This window comes from Hippichthys cyanospilos, chromosome 14, assembly GCF_059441005.1.
Source record: "Hippichthys cyanospilos isolate Australia breed blue-spotted pipefish chromosome 14, RoL_Hcya_1.0, whole genome shotgun sequence".
Classification (NCBI taxonomy): Eukaryota; Metazoa; Chordata; class Actinopteri; order Syngnathiformes; family Syngnathidae; genus Hippichthys; species Hippichthys cyanospilos.
In genome coordinates this window covers 2,382,039-2,405,419 of record NC_142382.1, presented here as the reverse complement: position 1 = coordinate 2,405,419, position 23,381 = coordinate 2,382,039, and the positions used below count along the sequence as shown (strand labels likewise).

Genomic DNA, 23,381 nt, shown 5'->3' with positions numbered 1-23,381 from the left:
CCAAAGATGATCAAATTAACAGTTGTCTCAACCGTGCTTCTTGGAGGAACTTCAAAATATAAGCACACTAAGGCCATTTGGGTCAAACGTGGTAAAATATGATAACGTTTATTTCGAAGCATTGGTCTTCTTACAACGTTTGGCTGTTTAGCGGAGTAGATTGACAGGCAGCGCATTCTCCCCGTCATTCTTTGCGATTCTGGCCTAAAAGGCTAAAAAACAAAACAAAAAACAGACTCTCTTCATCGCTATTAGTTATCGCCCCGTAAATACGTCTATACTTCCTTTTAGCGATTGTACACAAAAAAAAAGCTGTATTGTTCACCCAGCATTGAGTTTCTCAAAAGAAAATAAAAAACAAAGGGACTTCCGCTTGTTGATTGTTTCAACAAGTTTGCTAACACGCTGGAATAAATCTTTAAAACGAATGCGCGCCAATCCAGGTCTTGACCCTCATTAGCATGTTTGCTAACAGCGCGCATCAGACATTTGAATGTCTTGCTAACCCCAGACGGCCCCTTAAGCTGACTAAACCGGCCGTCACATTAGCTAGACGATTCCTCCGCTAGCAGGGCGCCATTTGTCAAACGTCTTACGGGACGGCATTCAGATTAGCAACTAATAGACTTTTTTTTTTTTCTAATTCCGTCTCTGTCACTCTCGCTCCCATTTTTTCTCCCCTCGCCACTTCCCTAATTAGTCCCCTTTTTATGACCGGCTTTGTACGCGAAATCGTTCGCTCGTCACCATCCACTAGCAGACACTCCATTTCTTCCGTCATTCTCCGGGCTCATGGAGATGGATGAAAGTCTGCTCGGGCAGAGAGCGCGCGGGTGGTCGCAAATATCAAGGCGCCGGGCCGTTTAGTCACGGCCGGATCATCCATCCTGGGTCATAGCCCGGCGCCGCAATCATCCTCCGCTCGGCGCTCGGCGCGGCCGCTAAATGGCCTCCACGGCTCGCTTGTCTTATTTCACCGGTCCGAGACCGTCCCCGGGCTGCGAGACCGCCGCGTTATCCCTTCCACTCTGTAGTCGCTCAAGTGCGGCGCATTCTTCACTGTGATTTTTATTAGAACGAATGGGAAGAGCACGGTGGTCACATATGGGCGCTTAGGGTTGAAAAGGGGGTATCGCTTGAGAAAATTCGGTTTTGGGCTGGAGAAACTCGGACTTGATGCTTTCTGACGATAAAAAGGGCAGCAATACGATTTTCGCTATGTTCCGTTTAGCTCGAACGAAAATGGCCTTGGCGTGCCGGTGTAAAATGTGGGTGATATTTAAATGCGTAATTTATGATGCACGATGTATTTTTGTGTTTTCTGAGTGCGGTGTTTTCCTCCATTCACCCAGCTCTGCCGCTTTCTCGGCCCAGTGACCTAACTCAAGTCAGACTCGAGTCCGGTGACCTGACTCGAGTCAGACTCGCGTCCAAAGACAGGCCACGTTAAACTCTAGTCCAGTGAACAGATACGAGTCCGGTCACGTGTAAGACCGGAGTCCACTGACCCGACTCTAGTCAAGTCACGAGGCAGGCTTGGGTCCAGTGACCAGACTCATGTTCAGGGACCTGACTCGAGTCTGGTCTCGAGTCAGACTCATGTCTGCTGACTGGAATCCAGTCCATTCACCTAACACGAGGCAGACTTGAATCCACTGACCGGAACCCAGTCAGAACTGCGTCCAGGGACCTGACTTGAGTCCACTGATTGGAATCCAGTCCAGTCCGGTGATCTAACTTGAATCCGGTGGCCGCACTAGCAGCTCATTTGAATCCATTAACCTGACTCGGGTCAGACGCAAATCCATTGACCTGACTCGGGTCAGATGCAAATCCATTGACCTGACTCTGGTCAGACTTGACTCCAGTGACCTAACCCAAGTCCAGTGACCTGACTCGAATCAGACTCCAGTCATGTGACCTGACCGGACACAGACTTGAGTCACGTGAACTAGCTCGAGTCAGACTCGGGTTGCCATTTTTACCACTTGTGACTTTCTTGCCAAAACTTGGAAAGAACTTGACTGGACTTTGGACTTGCTGTCCACGACTCAGTCTTTCTGCAAAAACACGATCATATTAATTGCATAATGAAAAACAAATATCTGAATGACCTTTACATGATTTCTAACATCTGAAGAATCTGTTTCTAGAATCTGTTCCAACTCTATTAATGTTAGTCCGAAGTTCTTTACGAATCAGCCGTCAGGTACGACGTGTACCCAACCCTACGTAAAAATGATCTGCAAGGGCCACCGGCGAGGCCCCCGGAATCTTCCGACATCCCATTACCAGCACGGTGCGCCTTCCTATTGGGTTGCCTGCGGGCTGACCGTTCTTGACGCGGCGTCACTTTGCATCCCAGCTCCGCATCGTCCCGCTTGCTAAACTAAATCACGTTGTCATCTCGCCGGCGCTCGGCGTTCCGACCCAGCGAGAGGCTATTTTCCACCCTGACAACCCCGCCAGCGGCCTGGAAACACCCAAAACAGCTTTATTTTTTGCTCCCCCAACCCTGCCCCCTTAACACGATGCTTTGATGATTACCGCCAATGCTCCAAGCTCATCTTCGCCGCCGGCGGGGAGTTATGATGTGGAAAATTGCGGCGACGGAAGCCCCGTCGGGGGGTTTCGGGACGTCCGCCGCGCGGCGGACGCTATTGACGGATGTACCGCGTAATCGGACGCCGGTGCTGAGCCGCGCTCGGTTGAATCGGGAGTGAAAATGCGATTAGCGGATGGCAAGGCTAAGTCAGATTAGCCTTCCTCAGCGCGCACCAATCAATCACTCGGTTTCCCGCCGCTTTGCTAATAGCGGGGGAAAATAATCGAATACTAATATTTGTAGTCGATTTTTCAGCTGCGTGCGCTAATAGCGTTCCGTCGAATCGAAATCCGTGAAGCAGAGATTGATCGGTTTGTTCAGTTTTGTTCCTTTTGTTGTGTTTTTCTTGCTTTTACTCAAAAAAAAACAAGTAAAACATGCAATAGATATCCTCATAAATGAAAATTTGAGTTGTGCAGATCAATTTTTGTTGTACTTGAGTCAGTCACCTGATTTTGTGGATTTGTCATTACCGACAAATCGGTACCTCGGCAACGTACTAAGGCCAGAAAAAAAGTGGATTTGCGTGGATTTACTTGTTTTTATCCGAAATAAAAATACACAATACCTTTTTTATATGGTTAGGGTTGTGTACAGTACACAAATATATATATAATATTTTTTGATGGCAATATCTGAGTGTTTTTATAGTCCTTAAAATGATCAAATACATATTTTTTCTAACCCCGTTTTTTTTGTTTTGTTTTTAAACCCTGATTGCGATCGGAATTTCTGATCACTTGGTCGGGATCTGGACCAAAATCCATGTAGTAGAATTTTTGTTTTTTTAAATCAATAATATCGCAATTTTTCCACATGTCTGATTTCAAAGGAAAAAGAATCACAAAGAAAATAGCGACTAGTGACCCCAACCTGCAATAGAAAACGTTGGGATCATAAAATGAGAATCTGCAATACGGAAGCCGCAATAAAACTGCGATGTCGCAGGGGAAACCTGTAAAGAATATATCCATCCCCGTGGCCTTATTTAACTTCTTTTTTTTATGTTTTTTGAATATGCTGAATATGCCAGCCTACAAACCAGCAGCTTTCACTGTTCAAAAAAAAAAAACCTGTAAAAAGCACGGACAGGTACGGTTCTTTTTTTTTTTTTCCCCAGATGTTTTTCTTCTCAGTATGAGCACCAAGCAGGTTAATAAAAAGAACAAAAAAAAACTATTGTGCTCGGTGAGGAATTCTTTTCAATTGTTCGACGTTATCAAAAGCGGTAAAATTGCATGTAACTGCCATAAAAAAAAAAGACACCTGAATCCATCATTATAACGTGAGTAATCTCAAATAGAACATGAATGGACGAAAACCCTAATTGAATAAATAACAGAAAGGATTATGAGCATAAATAGCGTCGTCAGGGCTTGTTTGCTGACGTGGATCTAGTTGGCATTTTTTTTTTCTTTATTTTTCTGCTGCGGGCTTCTATTTTTTTTTCATAAGGGACGATCAAAGGAGCTCCCGACAAAAGCGACGACGAGGCATCTTGATTAGATGACAACCCTCGCGCTGCTCAGCACTCGCGCCGGCCGACCAACACACTCTGATATCAAAACGCTAGCGAGGCTTGTAAAAAGCTTGAAGTCATCTCCATGATTTTTTTTGGTTATTTTTTTCCCGCTCAGGATTGATGTTCAATGGATCTGATGAGTGATCAAATCTTGACATTGCGATTGAATGCAAAAGCGTCTTGCTAGCTTTTAGCATACGGTTAGCATGTTAGCATTCAACCAGCTATCAACATTTCATTTTATTTTATTCAGTTTTTTCCACTTTTTACAGATAAAAACTTCACAGCTATAGCCAAAAGAAGATACTACCAAAATGGAAAAATATATTTATGTGTATTTTACGCAACATAGTTGGAAATATCCGGTGTGAGAGCGTTGTGTTGTTTATTGTTTACTGCTACTTGGTTTAAAGCATTGCTATGCTAGCTCTAGATGACATTGAGATTGATTGATTGGTTGGTTGTGTTGTTTACCGCTACTTGGTTTGCTAGCTATGCTAGCTATGCTAGCTCTAAAAAAAAAAAAAAGTGTTTTTGATGTAAATTAACAAAAACATTTTAAAATACTTTTTTTTTTGCTCTTGATATGTCCCAATGTTTTCTGCTATTTAGTTTAAAACAGCGGTCTCCAAAGTACGGCGTGCGGGCTGGATCCAGTCCCGCTTTCAGATTTTGCTTGGCCCTCAGAACAACCCTTAGACACATTATGATTTTTTTTTTCCTTTCTGACCATGCAATCGAGACTTACACGTGCATGGAACATATTTTAAAAAGGAGTATTCATTTTTGCTGATGTGCGGCATTCTGGAAATCATAAACATTTAGACATCTCCGCGATCGTCACGTTTTCTGCCGCTACCTGACCCGGCCCCACATCTGACAAAAGATCAATACGGCCCTCGCGTGAAAAGTTTTGGCCACCCCCGGTTTAAAGGTAACAAAAGAAACGTTTCGAGATAAAGAAACTTCCTGAAGGAAAATTCCACAGTCACAGCAAGGAATGAAAAACAGAGAAAAAAATAGAGGAGCCAAGCAGCGCTCGGAACAGTTTAAAGTGAGCTGAAGCCCATCTTTCTTCTGCAGAAGTTCAGTTGTTCTGACTCAGACTGCGTTCGTTTCCTCCAGTCTCTTTTATTGATAACTCTGACAGATACATTTGTGAATGAGAAACCACGACCATAGGACTGCCTTGGAGCTTATTTTTGTGTAGCACCACTTGGCGAATTCAGCCAATCATTTTTGTTTTTTCTGAATTATTTATCTTCTCATAGGTCAGGGAAGCCGATTTTTGAGAAAAATGCGGAGCAAACGTTTTGCGGCATGACACTCCAGTTTTCTTCTGCATTTCACGCTTCAAAACTGTGAATTTCATAGAGTGTGAAGAATGAATCAAAACCACATCTCTGTCCTGGTGGTTTTTCTTCCTTTTCATTGTCCCGTCCACATATGTTAGCATACACACAATGTCGTCATGCTAGCATCACACAATGTCAATAACGTGTAGGCTTATTTCTTCTATTACATTTTCTGCGTTTCCATAAATGACACGTTTGAGCGTTTGTGCGCTCTCTTCACAAATTGCATTCAGCAGCCATCGGATACGATTTGATTAACGCGAAACCAAAGTATCTCATATTCATTCTAAATGACACGCGTGCCTTGATGAAAATTATTACGCTGTAGTTTTAGTCACGCCGTAGCTTCCCGAGACCCGATTGCGCCTTTTCTCACAATGTGGAGTGCTCGCGGGTAAAATACGAGCCTGGCGGGAGAAACCAGAGCCTGTCGTCATTTTACGGCTTTACCTTGCATCACTCGGGAGCAAAATGTGTGTATGCGCCCCTGGTGGGGACCAAATCCTTGAACTTTGTGGGGACCATTTTTAGCGGACCCTACTAGTTCATAAGGGTCAAGACTTTTAGAGTATGGATTTGAATTTGATTTTGGTTGAGGTTAGGGTAAGGGTTAAGGTTAGGAAAGGTAAGGGTGAGGGACGAGGAAATGCATTATAAGGACGAGATGTCCCTACTACGATAGGAATAAAAACCCTCGTGTGTGTGTAAATGTTTTATTGAGTTTTTTTTTTTTTTTTTACAATGCAATCGAGTCTTCCGGCAGCGTACAGGCCCCTTACCTTAAATGGACTCGGTGCGCTCATACCCGCCAGCCACCGGCAAATTGTCGCGGGCAGCCCGGGCGTCCATTCGGTCCAATCAAACGTAATTCACAACATGCCTTAACACTCTTCGCCTGCTGTTTTCCGTCCTCTAATGGCCGCCTCACGCTCGCCAGGCGCTGCAATCTGCTCCTCATATTTTCAACATCCCTTCGATGCATCAGGGATAAAATCACTTTTTTTGTTTTTTTTTTGCAGGTTGTTTGTTTTTATTTTGTTTGCTATTTTGCTCATGATGTGATAACGCTTGACATAATAATGCGGGACATTTTCGCAGCATAAAAATGAGACATTTTGTCAGTGAATTAGCACTGCTTTTTGAAATTATACTAGATTAACGTGTTTTTACAAAAATAGGCCGATGTCACGGAATTATTGATGAAATTGATGCTTGTTTTGGGATTTTTACAAAAACAACTTCCTTGATGTCTCGACTTTGATTTCCCAGCAGGAAAAGGGCCCGAATAATAGGTTGCGCACCATCCGTGTTCCATTAAGTTGATAATTGTGTGTGTTTTGCAAAAGACCACAATTAATTAACGAGTCAAATGGAACACCATTCTGTGTTCTCTAACCTTACTACTCTTAATTGAATCATAACCTCTTCGTTTTAGCAATATTCCTGCGGGAACAAGAATGGACTCGGACATCGATTCAGTCTGCTCGCTTCTTTTATTGCAAATGATAGATAGATAGATAGATAGATAGATAGATAGATGGATAGATGGATAAAGTTAGCTAGATACACACTAGCTAGCTCACTATCAGATAGATAAAGCTAGCTAGCTACGCATTAGCTAGCTCACTATCAGATAGATAGAGCTAGCTAGCTAGCTACCCACTAGCTAGCTACTAGATAGATAAATAGATAGATAAAGCTAGCTATATACGAACTAGCTAGCTCGCTACCAAATCGATAGATAAAGCTATCTAGCTAGCTACTCACTTGCTAGCTACCAGATGAGATAGCTAGATAGATAGATAGCTAAAGCTAGCGAGATACGCACTAGTTAGCTCGCTACTAGATAGATAGATAGATAGATAGATAGATAGATAAAGCTAGCGAGATACGCACTAGCTAGCTTGCTGATAGATAGATAGATATAGATAGATAGATAGATAGATAGATAAAGCTAGCTAGCTAGCTACTCACTAGCTTGCTACTAGATAGATAGATAGATAGATAGATAAAGCTAGCTAGATACGCACTAGCTAGCTCGCTACCAGATAGATAGATAGATAGATAGATAGATAGATATTTTATAAAACCCTAAACAGATATCTGAGAAAAAAGTCAGAATTGTGAGAAAAACGTTTTTATATATCTGAAAAGCCAATCTTTTAATCTCTCCTGGTCCGAGATTCAATTTAGGTGTAAAATGGTGAGAGAGGGCCAGGCTGAAAGTTTGTTTTTGTGGATGACAAATATGTTTTTATATTAAGAAAACAAAAAGTGGCATTGGCCCGTGTTGCATTATTTTGAGTTTATGGCGTTTGAAATCAGATTTTGCACCCTGCTGCGACACGCAACAGCTCTCTTTCTCATTCAAGCTGCAAACTATCAGCCCTTTTCTTTTTTTTTCCTTTCTCAAGTGCGGATATTAAAGCTCACATATCAGTTTTGCGCGCCCGTCTTTCATCTCCAACATATATTTACAGCCCCTATCTTGGCGCGTCCCCTTGTAACACCTGCTGAAATATTAATATGTGTTTTGGAATGCTGCCTCCACCCTTTGAACGCCGAGCCCTCCTTCCTTCACGGCCATCTTTGTTTGCCGTCCGAGGAGGAAGCAAAGCGCCTATTCACGGGATCGGGCAGCCGGCCATGAGTTTTTTTTTTTTTTTGGATGGATTTTTTTTTTGGTGGATTAGTGGGGCGTTGACCCATACGCCATCGATTTTTATCAACTGACTTTTAATAAAGAGCTTTTGTTTTCTCAGTGAATCCACACATGTAATTTGAGCTGGAAATTGACGGTTTAAAAATATCTTAGCGCTAAATACACGTTACAATAAATGTACGTGTGTTATCCAGGTGGTTCTCAACCTTTTTTTCAGGGATGTACCCCCCCATGAAATATTAATAAAAAATAATAAATCATAAATAATAATAAGAAGCAGTACAAAGCATTTTCGGGGTTAAAAAAGCCATCAATGTATTTTTTATTAAATGTTGGACCCTTTCAAACTTCACCAAAAAAAATAATCAAAGCGTCCTCTTTTGGATCATAGAAGAAATCCTAGAAATCATAGAAGAAATCCGGTATTTAAATAAATCTGAATTATTAATAGATATGTGTCCATAAAAAATCATCAACATAAAGTTTCAGACCCTTTGTCAAAACAAAATAATTATAAATAATTATTTGTCCACTGAAAAATATTCAACATAAAGTTTCAGACCCTTTGTCAAAACGAAATAATTATAAATATTTGTCCACTGAAAAATATTCAACATAAAGTTTCAGACCCTTTGTCAAAACGAAATAATTATAAATATTTGTCCACTGAAAAATATTCAACATAAAGTTTCAGACCCTGTGTCAAAACAAAATAATTATAAATAATTATTTGTCCGCTGAAAAATATTCAACATAAAGTTTCAAACCCTTTGTCAAAACGAAATAATTATAAATATTTGTCCACTGAAAAATATTCAACAAAAAATGTCCTGTCCAGTAGAGATCTGTTCACATAAATAAATCATTAACTTAATTATTAATGAATATTTCTCCACAAAAAATAATCAACATAAAGTGTCAGACCTGTTCTAAAAAAGAAATAATTGTGAATAAATGTTTGTCCACAGAACTTAAAGTGTCCTCTTTTGGGCTCATATTAGAGATGCGTTCACAACAATAAATCACTAACTTGACAGGTAACGAGTGGTGGAACGTGACGAGTTGGGTCCAACCATGCAAGTATGGGGTAAAATCTGGCTTTTTAAAATCACAACCTACTGAACATAACATTTGTTTTATGAACATTACTTTTCTGAAACAAGGATTGTTTTTTTTCAGTCTCTCTTATTGATAACTGACAGCAATGAACGTTAACTCATTCACTGCCAGCCTTGTGAAATGACTGCATAAGCCATGCATGTGCTCAGCTTGACTCAGATTGTGTTCTTCACCTTCAGTCTCTCTTATTGATTACTGATATATGTAATATGATAATAATATATATATATATATATATATATATATATTTCAAGATCTGCTCAATTCAAAAAAGAAAATCACCTGCATGTATCGCAGTTAACAACAACATAACTGACCCTTGACCCCAAACCCAAGCTAGGTAGCGAACCCGGAATTTGGCACCTCTAAGAGGTTCAGAAAGTCTCCCGCGGCGGATCTCCGGAGCAAGCGGCAGCCTGACACGGGTGCGGCGGATCACAACAGCGTAGAGCAGCTCACCGTTACTAAGCTTATTCCTTATTTAGGCGTCGGCGCGTAAAGTTTCTTGGCCATGCGCGCGCACGCACAAAAATAGATTTCCGAAGAGAAGCGCACAAAGCAATTCGCCGCACCTGCAGTTGGAGAGCTTATTAAAGACGTTGAAGTGGGGGCTTAGCCTTAAGAGGCGGCGAGTGGACGGCGAGGGCAAAGGCGGGCCTCGGGTAAGCGCCGCTTCGAGGCGCTGACTTCCACACCCCCGCGCATGCGGCGCAGGCGGCAAAAGTACTCACAGCGGATATTTCAGCGGGAAAAATAATCATCAAAATCAGCGCGTGTGCGGCACTTGGACCAAATTGGCACTTCGATTGCCGGCGAAATGAGTCGGCTGTGCTCACACCCACAACGGCGCAGATTGCTGTTTTTAAAATGCGCCTATATGACAGAAAAACATTCCAGAAAAGTACAAGATAAATAGAGAAAATACGTAAAACTTTCGTGTTATTTTGAAACTGGGCTTTTTCAAATTAAATGAGTCATTTTCGGATTTATTTTTAAGTCACTAAAACATTCATATTGATGACTTCAATAATATTAATCAATGTTAATTAAATTTGATCATATTTTTATAATTATAGACTAGATTATATAGATATAGATTATTATTGTTAAAGTTTGAAAATGTTATACTGGGTTCAATTTGCACAAGACTATGAATATAAATCTCAAAAAGTTTCATTTAATTAATAATTTAGAATACTCTGTCAGATTTAATTGTGTTTTAGCCACACCCCCAAAAATACTTTTCTGACCATTTTTTGTAAATGTTTTTTTCTTTAGTAAACAATAAATGACGTTTTAGTAGTCTTATAAGTATTTTAAGGAAGTCAAATGTTCAACCTGTACTTCGTATCTTTTATATTGTAAATATAAATATAATTTTGTTTTTAATGATCACCCATACATTTGGCTTTCACATTTTTTTTTGGGGGGGGGGGCGAATATCAGAATTTGCTTCAAATACCCCCCCCCCCCCGCCCCCCCCCCAAAAAAAAAAAAAAAAAAAAAAAAACAGTTTTGAATACAAAAACACACTGAAATGTATATGATGTGTTGGAGGTTAGTTTTGAATTATGGATATTTGTATTTTCATCTATATCTCCAAAAGGAACCTCCTTAAGGTCTGGACTTTCATTTCCCAGCATGCATTTGGTTCAAAATATAATTAAAGTGTATGAAAATAAGAGATGAGTTCACGATGCGCACCGTTGAAAGGTGAATTTACCAAATTTTCAACGTGTTTTTCCTCAAAACTCCATCTATGTTTATCATTTGAAATGGAATTGTGTAGAATTCCAATACTTATGTTCTATATTTATCACACACAGAATGTCACTTTTCAATTTCAGAGACATAAGCCTGATTTTATGGATCTATAAATAAGTCCTTAATTAAATGACAATTAAATGAAATGACTTCAAATTGCTCCTTCAAATGGTGGAAAACTTTTTTTTTTTTTTTTACCCCACACAATAAATATGTTAAGGGTGTTTGTGAAGTCCAGCTCATCAGAATCCCGGCCGGCATCCAAGGCCGCTAATTTGCGTGAGAAAGGGCGTCCCACCGCCTTTTCCAGCGCGATAATGCTGACGTTCCCCATCACTTGCTTATCTTGCATTCTTCCTTTGGAGCCTTTGCGCTTGCACATGGAACTTTTACCTGAGGACGGCAAAAAAAAAAAAAAAAAGGGGCTAGCGCGCATACAGATGCTCGGAGGTCAGGGACATTTAACGATCTTTTCTCCAATTTTTGACACAGTGGAGTCAAAACGTCCGTACGTTAAACTCTTTTTCGACGTGCAATTTTCACATTCATTTTATCATCATGCATGAGATTTTTTTTTAAAATATGCTCTTACGTCGGATATATATCCGGATTATGAAAGAGGTGTGGCTCCAGTTTTGAAAGACTTGGAATTGTACTGTTCGTATTGATTTAAAAACGAATATGTGCAAAAATATACAAAGAAATCGGAATTGACCTTAAGAATGAAATAGCCTAACAACTGAAAAAGTGGATGAAATTTACTGAAGAAAAATTTTCATCAAAAAACACGAGTAACTCCAAATTGTAAAGTTTTTTTTTTTCTTAATTCACTCAGCAATTCTTGCAAAAATTTTCAAAGTTGCAAAAATTATACCACTTTCCACGGTAGCAGCGGATTTTGGTCGCGTTTGTCCGCCTAAATCGTCAAATCGTTCAAAATAACCGGGATTGATTGTCTTGACTGTTTTAACGTAAAATTATGTCATTGGCATTGAATGTTGAATAATTTATGTTCTGAAAATCATTTTAATGACTCACGAATATATGTGATTAAAAGTTATACCTTTTTTCCGCTGTAGCTGCAGGCTTATCGTATTTGTCCGCATAAATCGTCACGGGTTCAAAATAACCGGGATTGATTGTCTTGACTGTTATAACGTAAAAATGCCATTGGCATTGAATGTTTTACGTTCCGAAAATCATTTTAATGACTCACGGATATATGCGATTAAAAGGTGTACCTTTTTCGATTTTTCATCGTATCTGTCCGCATGAATCGTCACGGGTTCAAAATAACCGGGATTGATTGTCTTGACTGTTATAACGTAAAAATGCCATTGGCATTGAATGTTTTACGTTCCGAAAATCATTTTAATGACTCACGGATATATGTGATTAAAAGGTATACCTTTTTTCCACCGCAGCTGCAGGCTCATCGTATTTCTCTGCATAAATCGTCACGGGTTCAAAATAACCGGGATTGATTGTCTTGACTGTTATAACGTAAAAATATGTCATTGGCATTGAATGTTTTACGTTCCGAAAATCATTTTAATGACTCACGGATATATGCGATTAAAAGGTGTACCTTTTTCGATTTTTCATCGTATCTGTCCGCATGAATCGTCACGGGTTCAAAATAACTAGGATTCATTGTCTTGACTGTTATAACGTCAAAATTGTCATTGGCATTGAATGTTTCATGTTCCGATAATCATTTTACTGTTTTACGGATACACGCGATTAAAAGATATACCTTTTTTCGATCGTAGCTGAGGGCTTTCATCGTTTTTGTTCGCATGAATCGTCACGGGTTCAAAATAACTGTTCGTCTTGACTTATAAAACGTAAAAATATCTCTTTGGGAAAGAACGAGTTCAAAATGATGTTACGCTCCAAAATCCAACGGTTTACTTTCTACAAGGTGGTAAAAGGTAAACCGTTTTTCTCCGTCATTTCTCCGGGCTTTTGTCTTGTTTGGCAGCATAAACCGTCACGTGACAAATATTATGGAGGATACGGCACGTATGCGGCAATTTGATTCTCCCGACTAGCACTCAAATTGCAACCCGTCCATCTCGTCTCGTCCCGTCGTATTTACACACCCGGCGAGAATAAATTCCTCCCCGCGTGAAATCGAGCACGTCTCGGCACACTTCAGTCACTTTTTCTCCTTCTCTTAAGAGACTCGGCGGTGGGCCGCTTTTGTTTACTCCCGGGTGGGACATTTCCATTTGAATGAATGTGTCCAATCTGCACTTTTGCTGGGAATATTTCATCTTTAAAGACTCGCAGGTGACACGCCAGTATACGAGTCGCCGCCCGCACGTGCGCGCGGCTTTATTGTGTTTACGCAAGCGACGCAAATCTCGGCAACGGGCGTTCAATCACGCCTTTTAAGGCCGACTCTTATGGAGAAACGTGTCGGGAGACGCATGCTAATCCCGCCGTCCAAAGGCTTCAAAAGATGAACTTTGGACTTTCTCCTATATATGAAAGATCAACCTTGCCCGGAGCGCTGATAGGATGAAATATTGTCAGCGTCCCCAAAGGAAGGCGTTGTTGGCGGATTTCAGGGAGGCGGGGTGAAGGGGGGGTTCCATCTGTGTGCTGCGTTCAAGGACAACAGTGTTATCCAGTTTGGACGCGTATGAAACGATCCAGTGTTGTGGTGTGGAACTGGGGACGCTGTCGCCCCTGCCAAGCCCAGTCCGACGCGGCGGATTAAGTGATGGGGCCGAATTTGAGCGTTTCCCCTCACCCGACCATAAGAAGGACTTCGGACTTAGAATAGCGGTTTTTCACTGACCTACAACCTGTGAAATGTTCCCCAAGTGAATTCTTTTGTTTCTTCTTTGTCTTCTGGTTCTTCTAATTATTTTACGTTTTCTGCTTCTTCTGCATCTGCTTGTAATTCTGATTCTGCTTCGTCTCCAGCTTCTTCTTCTGCTTCTTTTATGTCTTCTTGTGCTTTTTCAGTTTCTTCTTTGGTTGCTTTCTCTGCTTATACTTCTTGTGTTTCTGATTCTTCGTCCTGTTTCTTCTCTTTCGTCTGCTTTTCTGCTTCTTCAATTTTTTGCTTCCGCTTCTTCTTTTGCTTCCCCTGCTTCTTTGTTGTCGTCTTCTGCTTCTTCTGTTTCTGCTTCTCCTTCTGCTTCTCCTGCTTCTACTTTTTCTGTTTCTGTTCTTATTTTCCTGCTTCTTCATCTTCTGCTTCTTTGTTTTCTATGTTTGTTCTGTTTCTGCTTTTTCTTCTGCTTCTTCTTTACTGCTGCTTATTTCTGCTTCGTTTTTACATTTCTGTTTCTTCTGTTTCTGCTTCTTCATCTTCTGTTTTCTTCACTTCTGCTTTTTCTTATGCTTGTTCGGTTTCTGGTCTTCTGCATCTGCTTTTCTTCTGCTTCATCTTCTTCTGCTTCTTCTTTATCTTCTGATCCCTCGTTTTTTTTTTTATGTCCGTTTCTGTTTCTTCAGTTTCTGCTTCATCATCTCCACTTCTTCTGCTTCTTCTTTATCTTCTAATCCCTCCGTTTCTTTTTTTACTCCAGTTTGTTTCTTCTGTTCCTGCTTCTTCTGCATCTGCTTTTCTTCTGCTTCATCTTCTTCTGCTTCTTCTTTATCTTCTGATCCCTCGTTTCTTTTTTACGTCCGTTTCTGTTTCTTCAGTTTCTGCTTCATCATCTCCACTTCTTCTGCTTCTTCTTTATCTTCTGATCCCTCTGTTTCTTTTTTTACTCCAGTTTGTTTCTTCTGTTCCTGCTTTATATTCATCTTCTCCACTTCTGCTTTGATTTCTTCTTCTGCTTTATCTCCTTCTGCTGCTGCTTCCTCTGTATCTGCATCTAGTCATTTGTCTTCTGCCTCTTCTTCTTCTCTTTCTGCTTCCAGTTTTCTATTGTCCAATTTACAATAACCATATAACGATGCCCCGAAATGATGGGCATTCAGTTTTGCCGTTCCGGATGGGTCCCATCCAGCCACCCTGGAAAGGTAGCAAATTGCCACGGAGCAGATTATGATCATTTTCTTTTCTCTTTATTTTTCTCCCACAGAACGCGTTCCACCTGCAAATGTCGGCCCGCGTGCCTCCGTCCTCCCTGGGCGGCCTGCTGCTGGCCGTCCTGCAGGGGGGCACCGGGGACGGCGCGGCGGCGGAGGAGGGCGGCTGGGGCGGCGCGGCCGTGCTCTGCCCCGGTTGGGAGGAGGGCAGCGAGGGTCTGCTGACCCACTTGCAGACCCACAGCGGGGCCGCCTGGCGCCTGCGGGACGTGCTCAATCTGACCCGGGCGACGGGCGGCGGGCAGGACGAGGAGAGGCGGGAGGACCAGAGGGAGGAGGAGGTCCTGCGAATCCTCTCGGTGCGCCTCCTGCGGGCCGCCTCGCCCGTCTCCAGCGTCCTCCTGCTGGGCTCGGACCCCGAGTGTGTCTCCTCGGTGCTGCGGGCGGCCCAGCGGCTGGCCCCGTCCCTGCCGGCCTTGCAGTGGATCATGGGATACCCGCTGTCGCCGGACTCGCTGCATACCTTGGGGGGTCCTCTGGGCCTGCTGGCGTACGGGGAGGTGGGACGCAAGCCCATCAGCTTCTACATCCGCGACGCGCTGCAGCTGATTGGCCGAGCCCTGACCGTGGCGGCCGTGGCCAGGCCCGACTTGGCGCTGGTGCAGAACGCGGTCAACTGCTTCGACAAGCCCGCGAGGCGAGAGCCGCCTTCTTCGGGACCATACCTATCCAGGTAAATCTTCGTTCCTGATAGTTTCATCGTTTCTGTGGTTCGCCGTTCATATTGAGTGTTTTTTTTCATATCAATATTTCTTCTTTTTCTTCTTCCATTTTCGTAAATATAATATTCTTCTTCTGCTTCTCCTCCTGCTTATTGTGCTTCTTTTTTCTGCTTCACCTGCTTCTTCTGCTGATTTTTCTTCTGCTTCTTCTTTTTTTGCTATTTTTTCTTCCGATGCTACAGGATCTTCTTCCTCTTCTGCTTCTTCTTCCTGGTTTTTTCCGTGTCTTCTTTTGTTTTTCAGCTTCTTCTTCTACTTAATCTTCTTCTTCTGCTTCTTCTTTTACTTCTTCTTCCTCTCCTGCATCTTCTTTTGCGTCTCCTTCTTCCTCTTCTGCATTTTCTTCTGCTCTTATCAGCTTCTTTTTCTGTTTCTTCTTTTGATACTGCGTCTTCAAGTTCTTCTTTTTCTTCTCCTGTTTCTTTGGCCCCCGCTTCTATTCTTCTGCCTCTATTTCTGCTGCTCCTTCTGCTCCTGCTTTTCCTGCTCCCCCTGCTTCTATATCATATTCCTTTTCCGCCTCTGTTGTTTCTACGATAGAAAATATATTTTTAGAAACTAATCACACATCAGTTCCCTATTAAATTTTTTTGAAAGTTGTCGATAAAATGCGTTGAGAGGTCATAATTTCATTTCTTATTCATGGAAATTCCGTTTTTTTTCTTTATTATTATTTTAGGGTAAAAAGGTATAAGGGTTTTGAGATCATCATTATTCAAATTCACACCAAAATGTGATTTCTATTCACACGCGTCAGAAAACTCTCCCCAAAATTCATGTTTTTCAATCGGCATTCGGCGTAAATGCGCGGGTGCCTATTAGCTTTTGGAGTGACAAGTTGGTTGCGAGCCCTGATTTTTTTCTTTCCGTATTTTCATTTTTTTTCCCTCCCCGCAGCGCGGGCTGCCTCGTTGCGCCGTGCGGGGCGGGCGTGAGATGGCGGGGTGTCATCGTCACCGCCCCGGCTGCTTTTTCTTCACTTCCTGCAGATTTCAAATGGCCTCTGACAGCTTTCAAGTGTTTCTGTCAGCCTGACGTCTACTGGCACACACATACACGTTTTTATCTCCATATTAAGCCATTAACATCTTCCACTTAAAGCCCAACAAAGCCGCCATCCTGTCATGTTTACACAGCTCTCGGTGCTGTGAGCGATGCACGGGAACATCAACGTGACGCCGCTTGAACGAGCCGCGCGCTGACAGTTGACGCGAAGGTTATTTTTAAGAGGCACAATGGATGAAACGCCGCGCAGCCTATCCACTTTTTTTTTTTTTCTTTCTGGGGTGGTGAGGGAAGGAGGATTTGCTTGAGGAGTGATGCGAACGCCAGCCGAGCGCCATCATCAACAACGTAATCGCTAAGCGGAGAGTCCCCGTCGTCTGCGGTTAAAGCCGGGGCGGATGGCGCCAGAACAATTTTCAGGAGGAGGCTACGGGCTAGAATGAGTCAAGAGAGTGTTGAGCGTTGCGAAGCAATGAGTCTGTTGCTAGAAGTGGAGAAAGCGGTCCAATAAGCTGTCTTGTGGTGCAGCTGGCAAAATAACCGGAAATGACATTGAGTTTTCCTGCAAATTTTCCTGCCCACGGAATTGGAATTAAACGTGACTACGGTGCTTGTGTGAAAGGAAATGTATTGTGTATCTGTATTTGTCTGTATTGTGTATCGGTATTTGGTACACGCAGCATCCGCTTCAACCTGTTGAGCCTGGGAGGGGGCTCCTCCCACCTGTGGTCCCTTCTGAAGGTTTCTGATTTTCCCCAAATTGGGTTTTGGAGTTTTTCCTTCCCCTTCTGGGAGCTTTGAGCAGGGGATGCTGTTGTGTGCCCGCAACGAAAAGATGTCGAAAAGAAGTCTAGACGTGACCTCTTTTCAACTGTGAAGCCCTTTGAGACTTCGGTCATTCGGAGCTATCCAGATCAAATTTGATTGATTGATTGATTTGATTGTTTTATCCTCATAAGGAGAGAAGCAATACATCAATGATCATCCTTATTGTAAAGGAAATAATTGAGGTTTTCTCCTTCGAGCGTACTTGTTGGCTAAATGCGAAAAACCAGAGTTGGGCAGTTTGTCACTCTGCCTTTGACGGATGCCCGTTGTAGCCCGCATCATAATTATCTACTCTACTCTACTCTTAAGTTTCCACAATGAATTCTACCTTGCTCTACTGACTAGAAGTTACATGGACAAAACTACCAAAATGGGACGTTTGGGTCAAAATACGAAAGAAATTAATATAACAAGTCCCAAAATACACGACACGATAGTAACTATCGATTCATTTGGTCATGGATCGTATCTGTGGTAAAGTGATATCAGACATCCCTAGTAGGGAGTAAGAGAAAGTAGAAGAAGCTAATTTGTAGGCAGGGGGGTAGGGTGCAAGGTGTTTGGGGGGCGGGGGGCGCTGAGTCTCTCCGCCAAGAATAAACTTATAGCCTTCGAAAAAGTGGAGAAACTTTGGCTGCGGTTCTATTTCAGCTGCCTGTAATAATCATAAAATATACCGTTGCTTATTCCCGGGAGAGCATTAAAGAGAAAATACACACGCGGGGACACGGCAAGCCGGAAGGGGAGGAAGAAAAACACAAATTAAGTCCCAATGAAATCAAAGCAGCCTTGGAGGGGGTAAAAAAAAAAAAGGGGGGAATCTGAAACCGCTGCCATCTTGCCGGACACCGATTCTGATTCCATCCTCCTGAGAGATTCACAGGCCCTAAGACAAACTCGGTCGGGTATCATCCCCCAGGAGAGTAAACTTTCCCTCCGGAGGAAGATGGAGCGATAAGATGGTGAGACGAATGCCTGAGACTCTCTTATAGAGTCATTACTTACAAGCGGGGCCACTTTGTTGACATTCACTCTTGAGCGCGGCAACGGGCCGGTCAGGTGTTATTGACAGGAAGCCATCCCTCTCCCGCGCTGCCGGGAAGACGCATCCATTAGAGGTGGCCCGTGGCTCGCCGCAAAAAAACACAATAAAAAAGGATCCTACGCTTATCCTGACACTTGAAAAAATGGAGAAAAAGTCCAAATATCTTTATTGCATGTTCGACCAGTCTACGTCCCAAAATGGTACTGACGTGCGCATGTAAACCCTTGTGGTATTGTCAGGGAAAATGCAGGAAATACGTAGTAAAACCATAATGATTACTAATAAACAATATACTCACGTATTATGCGCAAGTCAAGACTTTATTTTGTGGAAAAAATGCTATGTTTTTAGTATTTAGTACGTTCAAACACATCTCGAAATACGGTGCAATGTCCGGTAAAAATATTTGCATGTTTGTTTAAACTTATTTGAAAGTACTTTTAAATGTATTCGCGAATAATTTTGAAAATATTCGCAAGGATGTTCAAAATTATTAGCATGCACGTATAAGCATACGTTTAAATATCTTCCCACTAATATTTGAACATAATTTTAGGCCAATTTTTTTTCCCTATAATGCCGCAGGGTATTGTTTTGCAAAAGCACATTCCCTGTGGAAATAACACCCCCACGCCCCCCCAAAAAAAAAAGAATATATTTGATTTGCACATCGCAATACCCTGTGGCATTAGCCCAAAAAATTGCAGAACTGACATAGTACAATTATAAAACTTACTAATAAGAAATGTCTACTTTCCGAAATTTTAAATGTATTGGTATAATATAGACCAAATCCTTACAAAAGTTGTTTTATTTGCCCTTTGACGAGTCAATACACCATCCCATCACGCGAGAAAAAATACTGTTTTTAGCATTTAGCCTACGAGTACATTTGAAGGTACTTTTGATTATCTTTAACCGTACTTAAACGTAGTTGCAAATATATTCAAATATACTTGAATCTACTTTCAAATATGTTCAAACGTAATTAGCGAGTATGCTTAGAACAAGGAATGTTTTTTTTTTTCAATTAGAAATGCTTACCTGAATTTTGGGTACTATAAGGCGCACGGGATTATAAACCGCAGCCTCAATGAACAGGGTAAAGGGAAGAAAAAAAATCAATTTGTCATGCAAACAAGGCACAGCTGATTATGAGGCGCCCTGTAAATTTTTGATCAAGTTAAAGCCTTCGAGTGTGCCTTATAGTCCGAAAAATACGGTACTCCACTTCGGCAGCACCGCATTTCCGTACAAGCGTTATCGGTAGACCAGCACGGAAGGATCCTGTAAAAACCGGGATTCCGCACTTATCTTTCCGCACGAATCTCCCAAATTGAAAAAAAAAGGGACGTTGAAGAGATGTGAGATTTAATTTCTTTGTCGCATGCGGGACGAGAGTGCGGCCCGCCTTGATGAATCATCCGTCTTTGGGTTTACGATGATTCAGCCGCGCTATTACCATGAGTGATTTCAACATCCCGGGCCCGGGGAAGCACCGGCGCTTTTATTGTCAGGGCGGCTGATGAGGAAACATAAGCGGTCGGCGACGACGACGACACCGGGCGCATTCGGAAGAAGGTTTTTGCCGGAGACGGATTATATAAATTGATTACGGCGCCGTCGAAGTAAATAATGACGCCGGGACTCGGAAAGAAACCGGCGGAATCGGCGAACGGAAGAAGACTCTGAGCTGAGGTTAATGACCCGCGTGATCAATCTAATCTTTTTATTTCACCGAGCATATCTCATGCTTTAATAGGGAGAGGATTACATTCCGCGCACGTCGATTCCCGTGTCGAGCTCGGGACGGGAGAGTCTAAAACAAGGAAAGACGAGATAATCTCTAGCCGGGGATCATCCGCAGTCCGCGCACGGTTCGCCGCTCATTTCCGAATCGGTGACCCCTGCGTTTTTTAACATTTAAACAACCCGGCATAGCGTTTCCAATCACCCACCTCCAATCAAGATCTGATCATTCATTCCTCATCTGGGTTCAAATCAGGATCCCGCCTCCCTAATGAGACGCCAGATGACGTCGCCCGAGCGGTTCGTACGCAGATCGGAATTGCTTATCTTAACGTATTTCCCGGTAAAGACCCCCATGCGGAAACCGGCCGACGAGTGAGGCGCATAGCAATGTCTTTGGCCGATTCGGAGAAGACCCCGCGCTGCTCCGCATTAACTTTTAATTATGACTTTCCGGGAGATGCAATTCCCTCAACCAAGATGACTGGCTAAAGCTCCGCTATCAGAGCGTGGCCCGCTGCAATATCCTTTTTAACCTTTTGATTGCTTCTTTTCCACTTTTCCAATTCCTTCATTAGGGTAAAGCCGGGATGTTTGTTCTCCAGGCGGCGCGGTGGACAAGTGTTTCGCATGACTGCCACGCGGTTTTGTGCTCTGGGATTCGAATATCGGCGCGGGACTTCTTGTGTGCAATCCCATGTTCTTTTCTTGGGTAGTCTAGCTTCATCCTATAAACAAGTGGACCCCCGCGTTACAGCGTCCCTGACTTATGTCTTTTTTATGTAGCTATGTGGAATACTGAGTTTTTTCGTCCCCTCTTTAAGGTATTTTCCCCACTTTGCCACAAAAACAACTGTCATGACCCTAGGGGCTTGGCTGTATTTGTGTTGTTTTGACTCCATCCGCAGGCCGTTTTTCGATAATTGCACTTATTTACTACTGCTGTCACATGACGGAGATCCTGGTCTGCTCTTGGTCGGCCTCGTTTCAAAACGGCGGAACGGTAAAGCTTTGTTCTATCGTGAGTGGTTTTAAAAGCGTATTTAAAGTGCATTTTATTTTATAGTGGTCAAACGATTCCCTGCTGGGAGGTATTTGTCAATTGATTTTCGAAGACAGAGATGCTTTCGATGATGATGGTGGACTAGCAGTTAGCTTGCGTCACCATACAAATTCTGACCTTCCTGTGTAGCTTTTGTATTTATTTATCCTCCATAGCTCCCTCTTATATTCCAGAAGCGTGCATATTAGCATTATTCACTCATTCACTGAATGGTTGTTATGGCGACCAGGTCAGGGTGTAGCCCGACGCTAGCCGAAGGTTACCCATAACCCTTATAAGGTCAAGCACTCTAGAAAGTATATGGATGTTTATCCATTCTTCATTCGTGCTTGAAACCAAATATGCTTTTAAGGTGAGCGCATTGTCTTTTTATGGATATGCGAGCAACGTGAGCGATTGCAAGGACGACCGAATTTCCCCACGGCGGTAAATAAAGTCTTCATCCACTATATCACGATTCATCGCTCATGCCCCACGCTATATTGGAAAATTTTCCAGCGATCATTTTTTTATGGGTTTTGTCAGTAAACCTACTAGCAGTAATGCCCACACATGTGGGAAATGAGAGCCAGAGTTTTTTTTTTTTTGGTGTGAATATCTATTGCACCCCATTTGCCAGTTGCCTTTTAAAGGATTAAATAAAAAAAACGAGGGAAATGCATGATAAAACATTGGGTTTTCGATCTCTCCAAAATTGACAATAGTTCCAATTTTGAATGGCAGTAAATGAGCCCGACATGGGCTGAATTTGACATCTGATTTTTCCCCAGAAAACCTGCTAAACTGTTTGTGTAGACCGGGGACAAAAAATGACTTTGTGTGATTCTTTTCATTGACGGAAAGGGAATATATATGACGGTCAGTGTTTATCATTGACCAGGTAAGGGGAGGCTTTTAGCCTGGCGAGGGGACAGGAAGAACCTGGCAGGCCGCCCGCTTTTTAATACCCTGGGGAAACTGTAATATATTACTAAAAGCATGTGGAAGTTGTAAAACTATATAGATGTATATATTTTTTTCATTTTATACTGTATCTCTAGGTTTTTCCCCAACACCTCGTTCACCGGTGCCACAGGCCTGATCCAAGTGGATGCCGGCATCTCCAGAATCCTCTCCTCACAGCTGTTCCACGTCTGGAGCCTGAAGAGGGGCGCCCTGGGACAGCCGGCCTGGGTCACTGTCGGTCAGTGGTCCCGAGGCAGACTGGAACTGGAGGGCGGTGTCCACGGTCTGGCGGGAGGTTTCAGCAGCAGCCAGGGTCAAGGTCTCGGCGCCGGAGTGAGGGGGGGTGACGGTCAAGGAGACTTTAACGCGGGGGGACGCTGGAGGCCAGGCCTTTCCGTGGAGGGCCACCGTCTGAGGGTGGTGACGCTGGTGGAGCACCCCTTTGTGTTTACTCGGGAGGTGGACGAGGACGGGTTGTGTCCCGCCGGACAGCTCTGTCTGGATCCTAGGACCAACCGGACGGAGGTGATACAAGGACTCTTCAACCAGCTGCATAACCCCAATGCGTCAGCGGCAGACTGGGACGGCTTCGGTAAGTTTGCTTTCAGTTCGGGTTCTCGGGCTTTATTGACTACAAACTGATAGACCTGACAGATCTGGGTCCACGTACCCAATATGATTTAACCCCTGAAGTTTCATCTAGAACCCCCCGGAGCGCACCGACGGGAAAACCTTGAACGAGTGAGCCTTGTTCAAATCAATTCTATTTGTTCTTTCATTTACACGTTTTTTAAATTGGGTTTTCTGTGGGTCAGGACTAAGATTGTTGATTATAAGCCGAAACCTAAACCCTAACCCTATTTCTAACACTTGGTAACAGTTGGGTCATATTTTATCCAAGACAACCCAATCTTGATGTTGGTTTGTGGGTTATACAC

At 42.8% G+C, this 23,381-nt stretch overlaps 1 protein-coding gene across 1 annotated transcript in view; it reads left to right on the top strand.

Annotated features, from left to right (window-relative positions):
• grin3ba (glutamate receptor, ionotropic, N-methyl-D-aspartate 3Ba) overlaps nt 1-23,381 on the top strand; it is a 103,231-nt gene that overhangs the window by 47,508 nt on the left and 32,342 nt on the right. Inside the window, exons 2-3 of the mRNA XM_088434078.1 lie at nt 15,080-15,759; nt 22,539-23,035. Coding sequence (XP_088290204.1) covers nt 15,080-15,759; nt 22,539-23,035 — 1,177 coding nt within the window. The remainder of the gene's footprint in view (nt 1-15,079; nt 15,760-22,538; nt 23,036-23,381) is intronic.